Below are 19,563 nucleotides of genomic sequence, written 5' to 3' on the forward strand. Positions count from 1 at the left end.
AGGGTTCTGAAAATGGATGGAGTGGGTGTTGGAAACCAGCATAGAGACAAGACTCATTGGCACCAAGGTCTGGGCCCAGGGGGACAGCTGGAGAGCTGAGTCAGGCAGGGAATATTGACGTAGTCATCGGAATGCGTGTCCTCCATCTTGGCAGCAGGCTGGTGGTAGAAGCTCACATATTCACAGCTGATCTTCACAGATGGGGCATGGAGCCAGGGAGTTTCCGACACCTGGGAACAACCGGAGAAGCATCACTGGATCTGGGTAGGGTGATTGTAGCATCGACAGCAGGCAATGGGGTGGGGTGGGGGGGAAGCATGCATGTGGTTGCTGTCTTCTAGAAGGCAAAACACAGAGGTGGTTGAGCTCCATCAGGTGGCTCAGCCCTGGGGATTTTCAGGGTGGCGTCTCAACCCCAAATAACTGGAAAACACTTAGATCTAATGTGACAGGAAATGCCTTAAACGGGGCTCAGACTAAAATCATGTGACTAAGCACGGGTCTGAAGGAGAACCAGCTGCTGGAGGAGTTTCCCCTCTGGGATTAGATGATGTGACTTGTGGAATAAATATGCATCTTCTCAGGGAGTTATCAGAAGTAGCATGAGTCATCCTCTGCACCTCCATAGGGCTTTTATTCCATGGAGAGCTTGTGACGTGACATGACAGTGCATTCCAGGAAGGAGCCGGCTGGTGAAGCAGAGGAAGGTGGCAGGCCATGTGGAACTCCGCTTCCCCAGAAAGAAAGTTCAGGACCATCTGCCTTCAGGACGGATCAGTTCTCGGAGGGCAGGGCTATGCCATGACTCTAACACGGCACAACTATTGTAACATCCACCCAGGAAGGCTGCAGTAGGGAAAGTCACACATTTTTGACACAAGCGCTGAGAACCAGAAGTTCAGCCCCCTGAACACAGTAGGCACTGAGTAGGTGCTCACTGAAAGGAGCTGTTACTTTCTGTACTTTACCAAGTACAAGCTGAGCAGCAGCTTGCTTCAAAAATATATCTCCCACTGCCTGTTACAGTTCATCATTTGAGATTCATTTGGCTTAAAAAATTTTAAAACGTCACTCCCTGTGAAGGCTTAAAATACTCAGTCATTAATCATAGGCACCTTGTTGTCAACTTGCTCCATCAAGATTTTTATCCCTGATAGTGGGAATGTGAGTTTCAAGCAGGGAGGAAGGGTAAAATTTGAGCAAGGTACTGGGCCAGGTGAGGGCATGTGTGGTCACAGAGCAGTTCCAGAGAAAAGGGCTGAGGTAAGTGTAGAATAGATGGGCACCGCTGGACCTACCTAAGCTACTGTGAACCTTCTCCAGCAGGGCTGAGGGCAAGCTCAAGAAGCTGGGCATGATGGGGGCAGAGCTGTTGCTTGTTGCCGGGCATCACTCTCCCCCTTGTAGCAAGGCACGGTTACCGAGCCAGGGATACATTATTCAGCCTCCCTTGAAGGCAGGTGTGACCACGTGACTAAACTGTGCCCAGTGGGATGCAGGGAGAAGTGATGTGTGAAATTTCAGGGTCATGGTCTTAATAAAGCGACTTTCTCTTTCTTCCTCCCATGCGCTGGGATGCAGACATGGTGCTGGTGATTGAGCATTGACCACGGAAGGATGGAAGCGGCAAGACTCCAGGGGGTGGTGCAGCAACAGGCAGAAGGCATTTGAGTCCCTGGATGACCCCATGGCTCAGGCCACCTCCTCCTGGCTACCTGCCAGGAGGCTTCCATGTTGTGGGCCGTGGTTTAGGGTTTACTGCACTAGCTTAGCCTACCCCCTAATTAAATCAGGGACACTTGCCACACTTAGTTTTTACTGGTTCCTGAAGTAATAATGTTTCGGCTATGGTAGGCTGCTTTAGAGAACAAAATGAGAAATTTGGGAAAACAAACACGAATGAATAGTTTAAAGGTTTTTCACACATCTGCCAAATGGCAGATTTTTTCTTCAATAGAAAGATGAGAAGAAAAAAAAAGAAAGAAAGATGAGTTCCCTATGTCCAAACCTAGATTTCAAGAGGAATCTTCTTCATCCAAAGTGTTGAATCTTATCTACGTCTCTAGGCCAGGCTTAACTGCCTTCAGTGATGGGTAAACAACCTCCTCTCATCTTCGAGGGCTTACTAGAAAGTACTTCCTCATATTAAGGTGAAACTGGGTAACTTCCACCCCCTTAAGATCTCCTAGAAATCGAATCTTTTCCACGTGAAAGCCCTTCACGTATTTGTAGAGGTACCATCTATCATCCTCTACTAAGCTCCCATTTATCCCATGAGAAATGCTTGGCTAAAAGCCGTGTAACTAAGTCTACCACAATTGTTGCGTAGTCGCCTACTGACACCATCAAAGGAGGAAACTGATACCAGTTCCCAGACTCAGGGCCCGGGGAGCCGCTGCGAAAGCCCCCGCCCCCCAGCTAAGCCGAAGCTCCACCGACTGCGCTCGGGTCCAAGCTCAGGTCTGGGGCCGCCCATTAGGGCCGCAGCTGCCAATCAGGGGGCGGGGCGGAGCTTACCTGCGGCGGGGCTGGGGGCGCCAATGCTCCGGGGCATGGGAGAGGTGCCGCCCCTTCACCTAATAGGAACCGGGAGGGCCGACATGAGGGCGGGGCCGAGGATCCAACCCCACCCGCAGCTCTGCCGGAAACCCGGGGAAGGAGGAGCCGGCCGCGCTGCACGCGGCTGTTCTGATGGCGGGTTTTTCTGGCTCAACCTCCGCGCCGCGCAGTGTCTGCTCCAGCTCGCACGCCCGGCCCGTCCCGCTCTCCCCCAGCCCGCCTCCCTCTCCCCGCGACCTGTCCCGCTCTCCCCCACCTGCCCGCCTGCTCACCAGCAGCGTCCACCCCCCGAGGGCGCCGAGGGCAGGCGCTGTAGACGTTGTTTTGGGTGCGTGGCCGCTGCGACACGCGTGGCCGCTGTGACACGCGTGGCCGCTGTGACAGGGGCCGCTGTGAGGCCTCCAGGGCGCGCATCCTCACGGCCAGTCGGCGGACCCGTCTGGAGAGAGCTTCTCGGTAAAGCCACAGGGAAGGAGAGAGGAAGAGGGCGTCAGAGGCCCATGGGCACCCCCTCCCAGTCTTAGAAAACTAAAGGCTGTCTGTTTGCCTGGTGTTTGGCAATGTCTGACGTGTGGGTGCTTACTGAAGACCAAAGGGCCCAGGCCGCGCTCCTCCCCGCCCCCATTTCCAGACCATTGAGCCCCGTGCCACGTTCCCCACACCCCAGGCTGCTCATCTAAAGCGCCTGAGTGTCCCCGGGAGGTCAGAGGGATCTGAATGCGCTGGGATTTGGGGAAGCTCGGCTCTCGGAAACTTAGCCTGGCGCCCTCACCTTTCCTCCTCTGAATGACCCTCTTCGCCACCAGCCCCAGAAGTGCCAGCAGGATGAGACCCAGGATGGTGGGGGTCAGGATGTAGAAGCCTTGGTCTTCCATCCCAGACACAGGGCCTGGGCCCTGGTTGAGTGAACTGAGGAGGGAAGGAGGGGGAGAGAGAAGGGAGAGGTCAGGAAGGGAGGGGGTTAAGGCAGCACGCAAGTAGCCAACTTTTTTGGAGGTAGCTCACAAGTTTGTCCCTTTGTTAACAGAATTCTCACCCTGGACGGTGCAGGCCTCTTACCTCTGCCTGTGAAGCCTGGTTTGGTGGTTGTAGCTGGCCGTCTGGAGCCTGAGCAGTTCCTCCTGTGCTGAGGTTTTTGAGGCTGTGGCAGATGGCAGGAGGGTGGTGGGCTGGGCAGTTGCTGCTGAAGATGCCCTGTAAACTCGAGGGCGGTGGGTGATTGAGGTGGTGGGGGAGGCATGGTGTGCTGGAGGGGCCTCGGTCCTTTGAGCTGGTGTGGTTACTACAGAACACAGCAGGAAGAAACTCTAGTCTCCAGCAGCCTTGGGCCAACCATTTCTTTCCAGAACACATGCTTCCCTTTTACCTAGACTACCTTTGTTCTCACAGTCCTTGTCACCTGAAATGCCTCCTGAGCATGCCATCTGCATCTAGTACGTTCTGTCTATATTTGCTTCAAACTCCATTTCCTACAGAAAGTCTTCTGTGACTTCCCAGGCAGAAGAGCTTGCGCTCCTCTAAGCATGGACAAAACCTTGTTTGTAGTTCAATTCCCACTCTGCCTTGTGTTGTATCTATGTGCTTGTCTATTCTCCCCCATCCCACACCTGTCAGTCACAGCCTTGAGTATACAATGAGCTCAGTTACACGATCCCTCTCTCAATGGCCAGCGGTCTTTTAGTGTAACAATATTCAATTAATGTATCTACCTCACAGGGCAGATGTGAGGATGTGATGTAACTATTGCATGTCAAAATGCATTTAAGACAGGAAAATGGTATAGAAATGTAAAAGTATCATTAGTATAATCGTGATTGATCTTGTTATTGTAAAATAGAGCTGTTAAATCAGTATGCCAGCGAATGGTAGACAGCCCTATGGGGAGCAGGAAGCAGGAGGACCTCTGGCTGGGAAAGTCTGCCCAGTCTTGGTTTCCCGCAGTCATTCATAAAAGAGCTAGATTTTGTGAATGGAGCACAAACTTCATTACATGTGGTGCCACCTGGTGGTGATGGGTCATTTCTGCAACTAGTGCCAAGTGTACGTGCTGAAGGATGGGCTTGAAAGACTTGGAATGCAGATCTCAGGGAGGTACCCCCTCCTAAGGCAGGGAAATACACATCTGAGACGCAGCTCTGCTCTGCCAACCATCCTACGAGCTGAACATGTACCCCCTCCTCCATTTTCACAATGCCATAGAATCTCCCCCACCTCCCCTACCCTACCTTTGGGGAACTGACCTTTGGATATGAATTCCAAAGAACTGGCATGTTCGGGCATCTGGAACCAAAGAGGCATACGCATTTGGAGAAATCTGTTAAACCATGCTGGAGGCTCAGGCATTGGCTCTTCTTCCCAGAAAGGCCCGTAATCTACCGGAGGCAAGAGGAGTCCATTGGTGGTCTCTAGGACGAGACTGAGGCCTGGGGAAGGGACTGCTGCTATGAGCTGAGGCTGACTCAGCTAGGGCAGATGGCAGTGAGGGGATGAGGGCAGGGAGAAGAAAAATAACCAGGCTGGGGGCTTCCCTGACAGAAATCCTCTTTCACCCTAACCCCGTCGGCATTCCCTGCAAAACCATCGGAGACCATTGGGAATCTAGGTTGTTGAATTAGTGCTGTGTATGTCTGAGGAAGTCAGTGGAGAAAAGAAAAAAGGAAGGATTCGGGAGAAATAAAGAAAGGATCAGATCATAAAGTAACAAATTTGGCCATCAACTGTGAAAAATGATTGTCTTTCCTTTATATTTATCCCTGATATCTCTCACGGGACAATTATGGTAATAATTATGTCCTTTTGCTTCCAATTTCCTTCAGTCTCAGAGCCCCTCCTCAATCTCACCCCACACTCGCCTCGTGCCCTGGGTAGGATGAGTAAAATACCACACAAGGAGAGCACCTATCCTGTCCCTTTCATACAGTTTGGATAGAAAATTTGGTGGACCGTGAAGTTCATTGACTCTATGAGGTTTCGACTCTACAGATCCCAATTCCTACTGGACTTGCTAATATGGGAATAGTGTAAGAGTGTGGGGACTGCTGCAGTCCCATTGTCGTCCCAGCCTTCCTGAGTGGAAACGTTTTCTGGGTGGCCAGAGCCTCCATCGTGTGGGGCACCTACCACTGTGAACAGACAGGGTGACCTGCTGGGTCTTGCCCCGGTCTGTGTCCATGCCTGCCCCACAGGCATAGACCCCGCTGTCACTCTCGACCAGCTCTGTCATCTCCACCAGGAACAGATTCCTGTCTGGACACAGCTCCAGTGTGACTCGATTCTTGAATTCCTTCTTGACGAAGTTCCTGTTGGACACCACGGTGGCGCATCCTCCAGACTCAACAATTGTCCGGCACAGATATATCCTCACATGCATTTCAGGAAGCGGGCACTCGATGACAACGGATCCTCCCAGCATTCCCTCCACCTTTACTTCTGGAATGACCCTCAGGGCTCCAGCTACTGCAGGGAGAGGGAGTTAATGTAGAGGAAGCCCCATCCCCAGCCACATCCCCAACTCCAGCCCTGTTTCCAACCCAGGCCCCAGCCCAGCCTCACACTCATCCCTATTTCCAACTCCATCCCTGTTTCCAACCCAGGCCCCAGCCCAGCCTCACACTCATCCCTATTTCCAACTCCATCCCTGTTTCCAACCCAGGCCCCAGCCCAGCCTCACACTCATCCCTACTTCCAACTCCATCCCCATTAGCAGCCCAAGCCTCAGCCAGCCCTGAGCCTCAGCCCTCTCATGATCTCTAGCCCTGGCTGCATCCTCAGCCTCTTCCCATCCCCAACCCTATTTATATTCTTGGTCCAGCTCTATGTCCAGCCCTAGCCCTATGCCCAAGGCTGAGTCTCTCCCCAGCCCAAGCCTTAATGTAATCCTCAGCCTTGTTACCAAACCTGAACCCATATGGACCCAGACATCAACCCCCTGAAAATACAGTCAAAGCCACTACCCCACTCCAGGGGGAGAGAATGTGCCACAGTGATCCCCGCAACCAGCCCATGATCCCTGAGTGACTTCAGGGTGGTGTCGGGAGGCATGGTACAATTGGCTCCAACAGGTTTTCTGTCTAGTTTTGTTTTGCTCAGATCCATCCAACCAACCAAAACAACCATTCACCTCCAGTTTTTTTATTCAATCATTCAACAAGTATCAGTTGAATGCCTTTCATGTGATAAGGTGCCTGGCATCCCTCCCTCACAGAACAAATCATTTATTGAATGATACAAATGGACGGCCACTATGTGACAACAGAGTATAGTAAATCCCACGGCGTAGATACACGAGCCCCTTGGAAGCAGCAAGCAGGGGCGCCTGATCCAGTCTGCTGCAGAGGATGATATAATTTGACGCAGGCTTTCTGGAAGACGTGATGTGTAAGTTGTGACCTGAAGGACTGGGTGTGGACGGCAACTCAGAGAATGATGGTGTTGTCTTCACTGAGGAAGGGAACACAGAAGGAAACAAGGGTATATTTGAGTGTGTGTGCACATTGTATGTGCATTGGGGGTGGTGTGGAGCAGGGTGGAATAAAAGGGGTGGTTTCTGAGTCCCTGACATCAAAAAGCTTATGCTTTGGCTGAGAGAAGGCAGGTCTAAGCTGGAGAAGAAAGTAAGTCCAAGTATGATTAATTGTCAGCTAAGTGGGTCCCAGTAAGTGTCTGTATATTTCTGGGAAAACAATTCAGAGGATGAAATGTGTGTGGGGGGAGGGGGCTGTGGACTAGGGTGGAGGAGAGACCCTTCTAGACAGTGAGAACCACCCCCAAAAAGGCTGGGACAGGAGAGAGAACATGGCACGTTCACGAGGCGGGGAGGGATGTTCACAAACTTCCTGAAATTCATCCATAGAGCAAACATTAAGAATAGCTCTAGGACTTCCCTGGTGGTACAGTGGTTAAGAATCCACCTGCCAATGCAGGGGACACTGGTTCGAGCCCTGATCAGGGAGGACCCCACATGCTGCAAGCAACTAAGCCCGTACACCACAACTACTGAGACTGTGTGCCGCAACTACTGAAGCCCATGCACCTAGAATGCATGCTCCGCAACAAGAGAAGCCACCACAGTGAGAAGCCCGTGCACTGCAACAAAGAGTAACTCCCAACTCACCGCAACTAGAGAAAGCCCACACACAGCAACGAAGACCCAATGCAGCCAAAGTAAATTTAAAAAAAAAAAAGATTCTCTCTTAAAAAAAAAAAAAAAAAAAGAATAGCTCCAAGGAGTCAAGGAAAGAAGTGGGGCTGGAGCCTCCTAGATGAGCAGAGAGAGTCGAGGAGGATGTTCTGGGGAGAGGGAAGAACATGGACAACAGAAACAACCATGGGAACATGAGATGGGGGTAGAGGAGGCTAGATAGGGGCTAGCTGGGGACATTTACAGGAGTATGTTACGATCTGAAAGTGTAGCTGGTAAGTGTGGTGGGGAGAAGAGGGGCCCACCAGACACGTATGATCTGACATGGAAACCCTTCATGAATAACCCAACACTGCTTTAAATCCCCTGGAAACAGACGTGTGAGGTAGCTCTGTGACTGGAACGTGCCAGTGGAAGGGTGACCCATCAAAGGACAAACACCCAACCAAGGGGATAGGTGAATCCCCTGTATGTCCAGAAGGACCATACCTGTGTGTAAAGCCCAGCACCTGAGAATGAACATGCAAACATTTTTGGACCAACCCAGCCAGAAAAGGGCATGCCTGCTGCTTTCTCAAGGGTGAGATGCTGTAAAATGGGCAGGCGCAAGACAGAGCAGAGAGGGGTCATCACCTGTGCAGATGCCTCCAGTGGCCTCTCTGCTCAGCGATGAGCTGCTGGTAACCCCCTGGCTTGCCCAGGTCCTCTGTTATGGACTGTATGTTTGTATCTCCCCAAAATTCATGTGTTGAAACTCCAACCCCCAAAGTGATGGTATTACAAGGTGGGGCCTTTGGAAGGTAAGTAGGGTTAGATGAGGTCATGAGGATGCAGCCCTCATAATGGGATTAGTGTCCTTGTTCTCTCCATGTGCACGAGAAGAGACCATGTGAGCACACAGGGAGATGGCTGCAAACAAGGAAGAGGGCCGTCACAGAGAATCATGTCTGCCAGCACCTTGATCTAGGACTTCTAGTTTCCTGACTGTGAGAAATAAATGTCTGTTATTTAAGCTACGCAATCTATGGTATTTTGTTACAGCAGCTGGAGCTGACTAAGACATCCTTATCGTGCAAACTTTGGATGGATGAAGCACAAGGAAAGCTGCTGCGTACACTGAACTCTGGTCCCAAGGAAGCACTAATGGGTGAGATGAAAATGACCAGATCCCATTCTCCTTGGAGTTCATAGTAGCTTCTAACCAAAAGCAGATTTCCCAAGTAGAAAAAAAGATAGCTATAACCTCCAGGTTTAGAACTTAGGCACAGTGTGCATAAGACTCCTTTGGGGGAACTTGCTAGGATACAGATAACCTGGTCCTGCCCTTAAGCAATGTGATTATATCTGCTTAGGATGGGGCCTGTGGATCTGCATTCTTAGATAAGCATCCCAGATGCCCTTGAATTTTTGCAATTCTGGACCCCTTAACTACATTTCCAAATGATTCGGGGGAAAAAAGAAAGGGGTGGGAGAAGGTATCTAAAGGAACCAAGCTGTTTAATATTGACATTTTAGAGAGGCTGCTAACTAAGTGTCATTAATCTTTAAGTTGGTGATTTGATTTTCAGTGGTGATGGTAGGGGAAAGGGATATATGTAGCTTAAAAAGTCACTCTCAACATATAGTTGGATATAAATATCCAATTTGGAACATGGAAAAAATCTTTTTTTCATAATGCAAAATAAGGTAAAGGCCCCCAAGGCCTTGGCTGGTGGCAGTGCTCTGGGAACAGACTTTGGATTCCGTGTAGCAGTGATTTTCTAGGTGGGAAAATCGATGAGGACCCTATCAACTCAAGACACAGCAGAATCTCTGGAAGAAGGGAGCTGACCTGAGAGTTTTATGTTTATCCAATGGAGCGTGGATTTTTTTAAAAGGATGGGAAGCATCCTATGCTCCTTCCCACTTCCGCCCACACTAACCTGTGTGTGTCTGGGCCCGCTGTCTGCCCTCGGCCCTGTCGCTGTGGATGGAGTGTCCCCCTCCTCTCAAAAGCCAGTCCTTTCACCTTTATCCTGAATCCATGCCATCACCTTCTTTAGAGCATGTCTTCTGCAATCACCCCCTTTCTCTGTCTGTCTCACTGGTTCTTCTCCTCCAACATTGCATGGCTTACACACACGCCCTGATATGGCCCATACTGGAAAAACCCTTGGTCGACTTCTCCCCTCCCCTTCAGCTGCCACCCCTCTTCTGTTCACTTTCTCAAAATCACTGAATCCACTCCTCCATCTCCCGATTCCTCTTCCACCTATATCTGTCAGAATTATGGCTCCAGTATTCCTCTGAAACTGCTCCGGTCAAGGTCACCAAAACTTTCCTTGTTGCCATGTTGGATGGTCACTTCTTTATCCTTTTTTTTCTTGCTCTCCTGGCAGCATTTGGTGGAATTGAGCCTTCCTGCCTTGAAATACTTTCCTCTCCTGGCTTCCCCGACATTACACTCTCAATGACTGTTCCTTTGCAATCTCCTGACTTATCTCTCCTTATCTGTTCACTTTAGTTCTCCTCCTCCTTCCTTCCTTCCTTCCCCTTCTCTATCAGCATTGGACCTGACGCTGGGCCTGTTCTCTTCTCTGTCCTCCTTGCTTCCCCCCACACTAGCTCATTTACTTCCATGGCTTTTAATACCAACTCTATATAGATCTCACCATAATATGGATCTCCAGTCTTGTCTTTACCTCTGGGCTCCAAACTTGCCTTTTTGACACCTGCTCTTGCACTTCACTCAAACATATAAGATATTTTCCAGACTTAAATGGCAAGAACAAACAAACAAAACCCTCTTGATTTTTCTTCCAAAGCCTGTTCCGTCACAAGCTGTTCCCATCTCCAAAAATAGCACCAACATCTGTCCAAGTGCTGAAGCCCCAGAGTCATCCCCATATTAAAGAATCAAGAATAAATTTTAGGTATGCGTATGTGTACTGGGCCACAGCATCAAGTGTATGTATTATTATGGGTCAAGGTAAAAAAAGTTTGAAAGTGTATACCCTATGCTACTGCCTTGCTTTATTACGGAACTCCACTTAGGGCCCCAGGCGATGTGGCCTATAGTCTGTGCCTCATGCACTGGGCTCTGGGACCAAGACCACCCCCACATTTGCAGGACCTGGGGCAGAAATACAAATAAGACCCAAATATCATACGTCTAAATATTTTAAAGTTAATTATCAGGCTAAAAAACTGTTGAATAAATGATCCCCCTATCTTGACAAATTTACACACTCCTTGGATGTCCACTCTAATACATGGCTGTGCAGGGAAAAATGGCTCCAAGTTTCCTGCCTCTATCCTCTGGCCTCTCTCCTTTCTGTTCTCATCCCTGGCTCCTGCCCACTCCACAATGGTGCTGGTATATACATGGGGGATGACCCAGCTTGCGTGTACAAGCTCCATCCATCTCCTTCCCAAACAGCCACCTGTAGCCACCCTTTTATAGGCCAAGGGGTCACCCTAGGACAGAAGACCCAGGATAGAATCTCACACAGTCATTGAAGGTGGTTCCAGAGACATTTGGACAGGGAATTTGAGGTCTAGAAGAGGGGGTGTGGGTGTGGGCTTGGAGTAGGCACATCCTTTGGGGCCTTGAACGCCTCACCCTGTGGAGATGGGCACAAGTGGAGAAGGACCAGGCCCAGAGCAAGGACACCTCTGGCTAGAAGGGTCGTATTGCTCAGGACAGACTGCAGGGGTACAATTTAGGTACCCTTCACTCCTAGACATTTTCCACGTCCACCCAATCCCTCTTCCCTCTCAGGTCTAAGTTTAGTTAACCATCCACTGTGATCACCTATGTCCTACCACCTCTCACAGAGTCTGTTTCATTAAAACTTCATTCCCTTGGGTTTTTAGGGATTTCCAATATTTGATTCAAAGATTTGACTTTCTTCTGAACTCCAGTCATTACAAAGAAAGCAAGTATGAATAAAAAACAACTTTGACCCCCAAGAAGCTTACCATTGAATCAATAAAATAAAGTGGACACACCCTGAGCTACAATACAAGGTAGAACGGGGTCAGCTATTGGGGTTCAGAAGAGGGACCTGTGGAACATGTACGAGAAAGTGGAGGTTGAGATGGGATTTGAAGGACCCATAAATAGTGGAGGTGAGTGGAAGGCTATTCCCGGCAGCAGGAATGGCATGAGCAAGGGCATGGTGGCAGGAAAGTCTAGCACATGTTCAAAGAGGCGTCCCATTGGCTGGAGGTTAGGAAAGTACAGGGGAGTATGATAAGCTCAGAGTATAAAAGGGGAGGCCAAGGGCTTCCCTGGTGGCGCAGTGGTTGAGAGTCTGCCTGCCGATGCAGGGGACACGGGTTCGTGCCCCGGTGCGGGAGGGTCCCACATGCCGCGGAGCGGCTGGGCCCGTGAGCCATGGCCGCTGAGCCTGCACGTCCGGAGCCTGTGCTCCGCAACGGGAGAGGCCGCAGCAGTGAGAGGCCCGCGTACCGCAAAAATACAAACAAACAAAAAAACCTCTATAGGGCTTCCCTGGTGGCGCAGTGGTTGAGAGTCCGCCTGCTGATGCACGGTACGTGGGTTCATGCCCCGGTCCAGGAAGATCCCACATGTCGCTGAGCGGCTGGGCCCGTGAGCCGTGGTCGCTGAGCTTGCGCGTCCGGAGCCTGTGCTCCGCAACGGGAGAGACCACAGCAGTGAGAGGCCCACGTACCACAAAAAAAAAAAAAAAAGGGAGGCAAAGAGAGGAGTTTGTATTTAAGGAGTTCGATTCAGTAGGCAGTGGGAGCCATGGAAGGTTGTTGGAAAGGATGATCCTATGATCACAGTCAAGATGAAGGAAGGTTGATCTGGAGCTACAGGCTGATCAGGTTGGAGGAAGTGGGAGAGATAGTTAAGAGGTGATCCTGTGGTCTTCCTTTCCATTCCCTCTGTTATGTCTCTAGTAGGGGCTGCCATGGCTTCTCATCCTTGTAAATGTGAATCTAGAAACTACGTGAATTGGCCATTGATTAGGTCAAAGTCTGGTTGGGGATAAATAGGAAGAGGTGGTAAAAAGCTATTTTGGCATTTTACAGCTGATATCAGGGATAGTTAAGACAGAGAGAGTAGCTGATTTGGGTGGTGACCAGTGAGGAATTTGAGGTTAGGTGTTAGGCCTGCTGCATTTCTGATCTTGATGGGATATGGAAGTGGGAGTGCCCAGGAGACAGCTGTAAATTGAGATATGGAGCTCAGGAAATGGATTAGGGCTACCAAATGGGTTAGGGAGACTTCATTTACATTGGAACTTTGAAAATTCAGGCGTTAAAGAGATCCAAAGAAAGAGAATGTAGAAGTAAGCAGAAAGAACGTAGGAGGTACTTGCTTTGAGATTCCATATTAACAGGCCGATATGTCTGGAGAGGTGGCATCTTCAGCCCTTACAAATCAACTCCTGAGCGAGCAGGAGGTGTGTCTGGAGTAGAGGGAGGCGCACTAACTGGGAGTGGGGAGGACCTCCATCCATGTCCTGCCCTAGGTACCGGTTTGCAACTAAATCCATCCAGAAACTTCAGAGCTGGAGATGCACAGCAACTCCCCTACCTGTGGCCAATTAAGCCCTCATACAACGTCCAGTGTGTTTCCCCACAACACTTACCTGGCAGGAAGTAAAGTGACCAAAGCCAGAGGTCCATGGCTCCTTCCAGACCAAGGTCCCATCCAAGAGCCCCTGGAGAGGGGGACAGAGACCCACTGCTCACCCAGGAGCCCTTCACTGTTTGAGGCTTGAAAGAGATTTCTGGTGCCCACAAGGAGTATGGCTTGAAAATGAGGAAATGACAACCTATTTTATTTGCTTACCAGTTTTAGATGAAAAAGAATATACCAGCAAACCAAACAGGAAGTCAGGAACTGAGAAAACATGTTGTGTTCAGTGAGAATGGGTCACCAGGGTTCAAAGTGCCTCGAGGCAGCTTCTGAAGACTATTAGAAACTACCAGTTCTGCTATTTCTCTGCCTTGGGGGCTCCTCCCACGCTTTAAGTGCGCCACAGTCATTCCCCTTATGCCTGTCTTCAGGATAAAAGAGCCTCCTTACCAATTTTCTGCATCTGAGGACAGCTGTATGGACAGAAGCTTGGGCTTGAAGTCAGAAGGTGCTGGTTGTAGCCCTTGAACTCATTTGACACATGCTTTGGGAGACCTACTATGTGGAAATACCAGCTGTGGATTTTGAGCAATTCACTACCTTTCTCTGAGCCTGCATTTCTCTATCTAGGAAATGAAGGTGGGACTAGATGATCACTGGCATTCTCTCCCACAGAACATCATTCCTGGGGTCTTAACTGCAGCTCATCCCCCCTCAGATCAGCCACCCCTCATCTTCCCCGACTCTTTCCCTAAGGTGCTGCCCTCTCACGGCGGCCCAGGCACGGTCCAGTGACCACAAGGGCAATGCCCGGAAAGGGTGTGACAGGTCACACGGCAACTCTGCCTAGAGTCACAGCAGCCTGGCAGAACTACCCTTCAGGCCCCTGACGGTCGAGGGTGAGGGTCAGTGGCCGGGACACTGAGAGTCATCACGGAAGGAGCTTTGGGCTCCAGTCAGAACCCTGGATTCTCTTGCTGGCTTGGCACTTTCTAGCGTGGGCCTCAGTTCTCCCACGGATAAAATGGGATGGTGCCTGCCCTGCCTCCCTCCCACAGTGTGCCTGAGGCCCCGCAGAAGCCATGGTCATGCAGGTGTCTCTAGAGCCCCTCATGCGGAGGCATGGAAGGTGCTACTGATCGGAGGATTCAGCATTCATCCCTGGATGATTCATCCCTGTCCACAGGTTGGTTCCCAGGGCCCCCACCTCCAGGCGCTGCAGCCTCCTGTGCCCACAGGGGACTCTGGCTGTCCCCATACCTTTCCAGGAGGCCCCACCTGCCCCCACAACACAGGTCTGTCACACGCTCTCCAAAACACAGAAGACAACATCCGCAGTGGAAGTGGGGCGTGAGGCTCGGAGCAGGTGCAGAGGAAGTGTGGGTGGCGGGGCGCTGGGTCCCCACCAGCCCAGAGCAGCTGCAGCTGTGATTTCTTCCCCGCCCCCGCCGAGGTGTCGAGAGCAGCCTCCAGGCTCTGGTTCAAGTGGGTGACTCTAGGGGGTCTTCCGTCAGCCTCCACCCTTCCCTATACTCAGGCCTCTTCCCAGCCCTGCAGCTGGTGCACAGCTGGGCTCTGGCATTGCCAGGCCCGAGGCCTGGGATGCCTTGGAGGGAGACAGAATAAATGAATGAATGAAATGTGTGTGTGTGTGTGTGTGTGTGTGTGTGTGTGACTGTGGGTGTGAGAGTGTGAGGTGTGTGATGTGTGAGCATGAGTGGTATGTGACCAGAATGTGTGAGTGTGTGACAGTGGGAGGAGCGGTGTGGGAGTGTGTTATGTGTGATGTTAGCGTGTGAGCGCGTGTGTGGAGTAATGATGTGTGTGTGTGATGTGTGAATGTATGTGTGGTTGTGAGTGTGTGTGTGTGGTGTGTGCTTGTGAGTGTGTGGGTGCGTGGCTGTGAGTGTGAACGTGCTGTGTGTGTGAATGTGTCTATGAAGACGAGGGGTCGGCTGAGCTGTGGCTGCGTCTGCCAGGTAGTGCAGGGATGTGTGGGATAAGAGTGTGTAGGAGGGAGTTTCACATCATGTGTGGCCCAAATAAAACTCTTAACAACATCACATTGGGCTCTTAAGAGTGGGATCTGAGGATGGTCAGGGAGGAAGTGAATGTTTGGAGTCTGAGGGACTAAAGCTCGCAGACCTGGGCCGTCTAGTCTCTACTTTCAGATGTTGCCCCCGGGTCTTGGGGGTGTGGCCCCAGGGGAAGGCTGATCCCTGGCTAAATTGCCAAGTGGGAAAAGTTAGCCATCCTCACTCTCTTCTCCCTCGCCTTTTTTTGCCCATCTATACTATTTCTTCTTTCTGACCGACAGGGCTGCTGGAAGGCTCTGGTGCCCCCACTCACAGGAGAAGCTCTGAGGAGCTGCAGCGCCCCGACAGGCAGGGGACTCCGTGGCCTCATGTCGTGCCAAGGCTTGGCCAGAAGGGATAACCCAATGGAAAATATTCAGAGCCCAGTGACCGGCGGGTGGAGGGAATAAATAACACCAGATAGATCAGGAACTTCAGGTAAATTCCTTCAGGTAAAGTCCTTCAGGTAAATTCATCCACTCTCCATAACAGCTGAGGTTTTATTATCCTACCTCTGTTACAGATGGGGTGAGAACATTTCTCACAAAGTTCTTGTAAGGGCTGCAGAAGGCAGGCATTACCTAGGGCTGGAATATAGTGTGAGCGCCGAGGAGACTAGCCCTTGTCATCAAGGGGGACGTTGTCCTACGGCTCTGCTTGGTTATCGCATCACCCTGCTTTGACCTTCCCCTTGGCCAGGCTCTGAAGAGCCATCTCCTGACCTTTCCAGACAGAGGGCTGAGATCCTTGGGTGGCCCTCACTATGACCCAGCACTGCTCTCCCCAAAGACAGACCGTGAGAGTCCCCTGCCCCCTGGACTCACTGGGGAGCCCGCCCAGGTAGAGGCACCTGGCTCAGGCATCCTGCAGTTTCCTCTTTCTGAGAACTTCGATCACAGGCTTGCCCGCCCCAGAGGGAGCTGCTCCCCAGGAATGGGCCTTTGGGAAGGTTAACCTTTATGGTAAACAGACTCGTGACTTTCTGCTACAAGAAATGGTGGAGTTTGGGTAAAATTTCTTTCCTGAATATGGTCATGTTCCTGTTGGTGTTCTAAGGTTAGAACCCAAATATGTGGAAATTTTGGATGAATTTTAATGTGATTTGTCCGCAAAGACCTAGATTTTAGAATATTCAGCTTCATACACTTAAACAAAGACTTTTGGCTCTAGTGAGGGTGGATTGGCCACCCATTTCTTTATCAGCCTTAGGAGAGGTTTACAAGCTTCTAGAACTCCTTGAATTTTACAGCTCTACTATCTTCCTTCCCTTCCCGCTTCAGCTTCCTGTCCAGCTGGGGACCGCTGATCTTAGTTTTATATCTTCTCTCTCGGTGTGCCCCTGTCTAGATGTGTAGTCTTTCTGAGATGATCTCATAATTTTTTATTGTACAGGCTCCATCGTAGAGTTACTTCAGAGAAGCTTGGGGATGGGGAGCCCTACTTGTTTCTCTGCCTTGGGGACAAGCTTCACAGACCATATCATAGTCAGGTCCTCTCTGCTGTCTGCTGTTTTTAGGAGAGATGACCCGTCCTGAGTCTTGGGAAAGTCTTGGACAAATATATATATATATATATATATATATATATATATATATATATATATATATATACATATTTAGCTTTGCAAACAAAAATCAACTGCTATAAACAGCTTCTCAACCACTACTGGGTCTTAGTAATGTGTAATCATTGTTACATAATGGATTTTTAAAAAGAAAAAAATCAAGATAATTCAAGAACTTGAGGAAGGTTTTCTTGCCATCAGAAATATTGAACTAGTTCTCTGCATGGTTGCTGGATACTAATCCTTGTTATCTGATTTATCATTATCAACCTCACAGTTGATTGTTACTCCCCTATATTGGGCTGAATAGTGTCCCTCCAAAATTCATGTCCACCTGGAACCTCAGAACATGACCTTGTTTAAAAACAGTAACTTTGCAGATGTAATTCATTAAGATGGGGTCAAACTGGATTAGAGTGGGTCCTCCACCCAATGACTGGTGTCCTTATAAGAAAGCATGTGAAGACACAGGGCAACCCACAGGGAGAAGGCCATGCGATGATGGAGGCAAGCCCAGGATGTGATGCATCCTTGTTGATGCATGTGATGCGTCTACAAGCCAAGGATTGCTGGCAACTACAAGAAGCCAGGAGAGAGACATGAACAGATATTCCCTGCTGACATGGACCGACCCTGCTGACACCTTGATTTCAGACTTCTAAACTCCTGAATGGTGAAAAAATAAATTACGGTCATTTTAAACCACCCAGTTTGTGGTACTTCCTAGAGTAGCCCTAGGAAATTAATATACTCCCGCAAATTGGTGACTTTTTAACTTATTAGAGATCCCATTTAGGCTATAGACCAGCTTCCTTATTCATAGGAGGGTTTTTCTGTCCAACATGCTGCATGCGGAGCAGGTGGATTTGGGGCAGGTCATATTACTAAACTTGCTATCATCTATTGACAATGTCAGTTAAGAATAATACAAGATTGCAGCTTTAGTGACATTTCTTGGCCTTTGATTCTAGGGACTGGGATAGACTGCCTAAGTTCAGGACTGGCTTGTAGGTTGTTGCATTAACACAGAAGCTGTATCTTAATTCTTCTGCCCCAGGCATGACTCTTTGGTGGGTCAGGGAGCAGCTTCCTGAGGGTAAAACAGTGATGGGTTCTAACATACCTTGTAGTTTTGGTTCTCCTGCAATGCTTTGCGATCCAGACTGGGGAAGCACATAGCATGGAAAGCATTATGTTCAAGGCCCGGATAGAAACATAGGTTCTATCCCACATCAGGTGGGCTAGACGGCCAGGAAGAACTCTCTCCAAGAGAGAACTCTCTACACACTGACACCCTGAAGAAGAGTCTAGGGGTGGCACGGAAACTTATAAGATATGGCAACGTTTAGCAGAACCTAGGAATGGCCTTAGGAGACGAGGGGGTCCTTTACCTAATCACTGTCCCCCAAGAGGCTTTGGGTCAACTATTCTAAAACCTAACTCATCATCTAATTAGCCTCTAGTCTATGGAAGGGGTCTATTCGTTTGGTTACTTGAGTTTTGATTAATAGCCTCTTGATCTCAGAGGATACCCCAGGGAGGTATGAGATTTAAGGTCAGGTGTTCCATGGATGCTGTACCAAGACGTTTTTTAATGCCTAAGCGGAGCACTGGTTATATCTGCTTTCAGTTTATTCCATCATAGAGAGTCTTTCATTACAGAGCTTTGGCATCTTGACCACTGGTGTAGGCCCCAAAGTGTTCTCTTATTGAAGAGAATCTTGGTCCCACTTGCAAGCTGTCCCCTAGCCTCCCTCAGCCCAGCATTGGAGGTGGGGGAACTCTGGTTTAGATACATGTCCTGGGGTGTCTAAAAGTGAGACTACAGCAAACTGCTCTGAAAGGGTTGCCTGGGAAACAAGTGGTATGGGGGACAAATGCAGTCTGAGCCTCCTTGGTGGCAATCACTGTCTTTAATTATTAATTAATTCACATTTTTGATTTGTTAGCAAGTCCCAGCTTGTAGGTGCTAGTTGAAGTGCAGAGCTTAGAGGGAAAAAGACCTTAAAACCTTAGCTCTTTGGAGATCAGCCCCTCCCTGGCACCATCAAACCCCCTCTTTTCTCCCCTTTCACTCAGAACTCTTCAAATACAGGGGTTATGAATGTTTGACCATTCTCTTACACGATTAGGTCTCTGTGAGTGACAAAAAGGGAAAGGGGTGTCTTCCCTGAGGTGGGGCTTGCGAAAGTCGCTATTTACATTTTTCTCCTCCTCTTCCTCCTTCCTGTAGAATTCTGTCTCCATCAGGAGAGCAGAGGCTCTTGTATGGAGACAGGAGATGCGAAATCTAGCTTTGACACTAGTGTATCTCATTTTTTGCCCTTGGACAAAATTCTTCACCTCTTAGGACCTCAATTTTCTCACCTGGAAAATGGTAAGAATGTGTTTTTGATTCCTTGTATGTATGCCCATGTTACATAATCCCCAAGGCCTCAGGACTCCAGACCTTTTATGGTTTCTCCCAATATAGGCAGAGGTGAGAATACCTGATGAGGATTTTAGTGAGTGTAAATACACAGAGATGCTGTGGCTTCCAGGGATTCAGTGATGTTTTTAGAAAGGTTGCTAGCCGGGTTTGTGGCCTACGTGTCCCGGTGTCTAGCAGAGCACATGGAATCTAGTGAATATC

The 19,563-nt window shown here is 49.6% G+C and overlaps 1 protein-coding gene across 3 annotated transcripts; it reads right to left on the reverse strand.

The window, feature by feature from the left end:
- FCMR (Fc mu receptor) lies at positions 1–13,362 on the reverse strand (the record flags this gene model as incomplete). Of its 3 annotated transcripts, XM_079923052.1 has the most annotated exons (8): positions 1–230; positions 2,518–2,576; positions 2,832–3,008; positions 3,332–3,468; positions 3,619–3,841; positions 4,800–4,931; positions 5,680–6,015; positions 13,303–13,362. In XM_079923052.1, the coding sequence occupies 8 exons, from the start codon at positions 13,337–13,339 to the stop codon at positions 54–56; spliced, it is 1,278 nt and encodes a 425-aa protein (XP_079779178.1). In that variant the 3' UTR covers positions 1–53. The 3 variants fall into 3 exon arrangements, with proteins under 3 accessions (XP_079779178.1, XP_079779179.1, XP_079779180.1); XM_079923053.1 differs by lacking the exons at positions 4,800–4,931; positions 5,680–6,015 and having other exon boundaries at positions 13,303–13,339; XM_079923054.1 differs by lacking the exons at positions 3,332–3,468; positions 3,619–3,841; positions 4,800–4,931 and having other exon boundaries at positions 2,832–3,011; positions 5,683–6,015.
- Positions 13,363–19,563: the final 6,201 nt, after the last annotated feature.

This window comes from Stenella coeruleoalba (genome assembly GCF_951394435.1).
Source record: "Stenella coeruleoalba genome assembly, chromosome: 1".
NCBI lineage: Eukaryota > Metazoa > Chordata > Mammalia > Artiodactyla > Delphinidae > Stenella > Stenella coeruleoalba.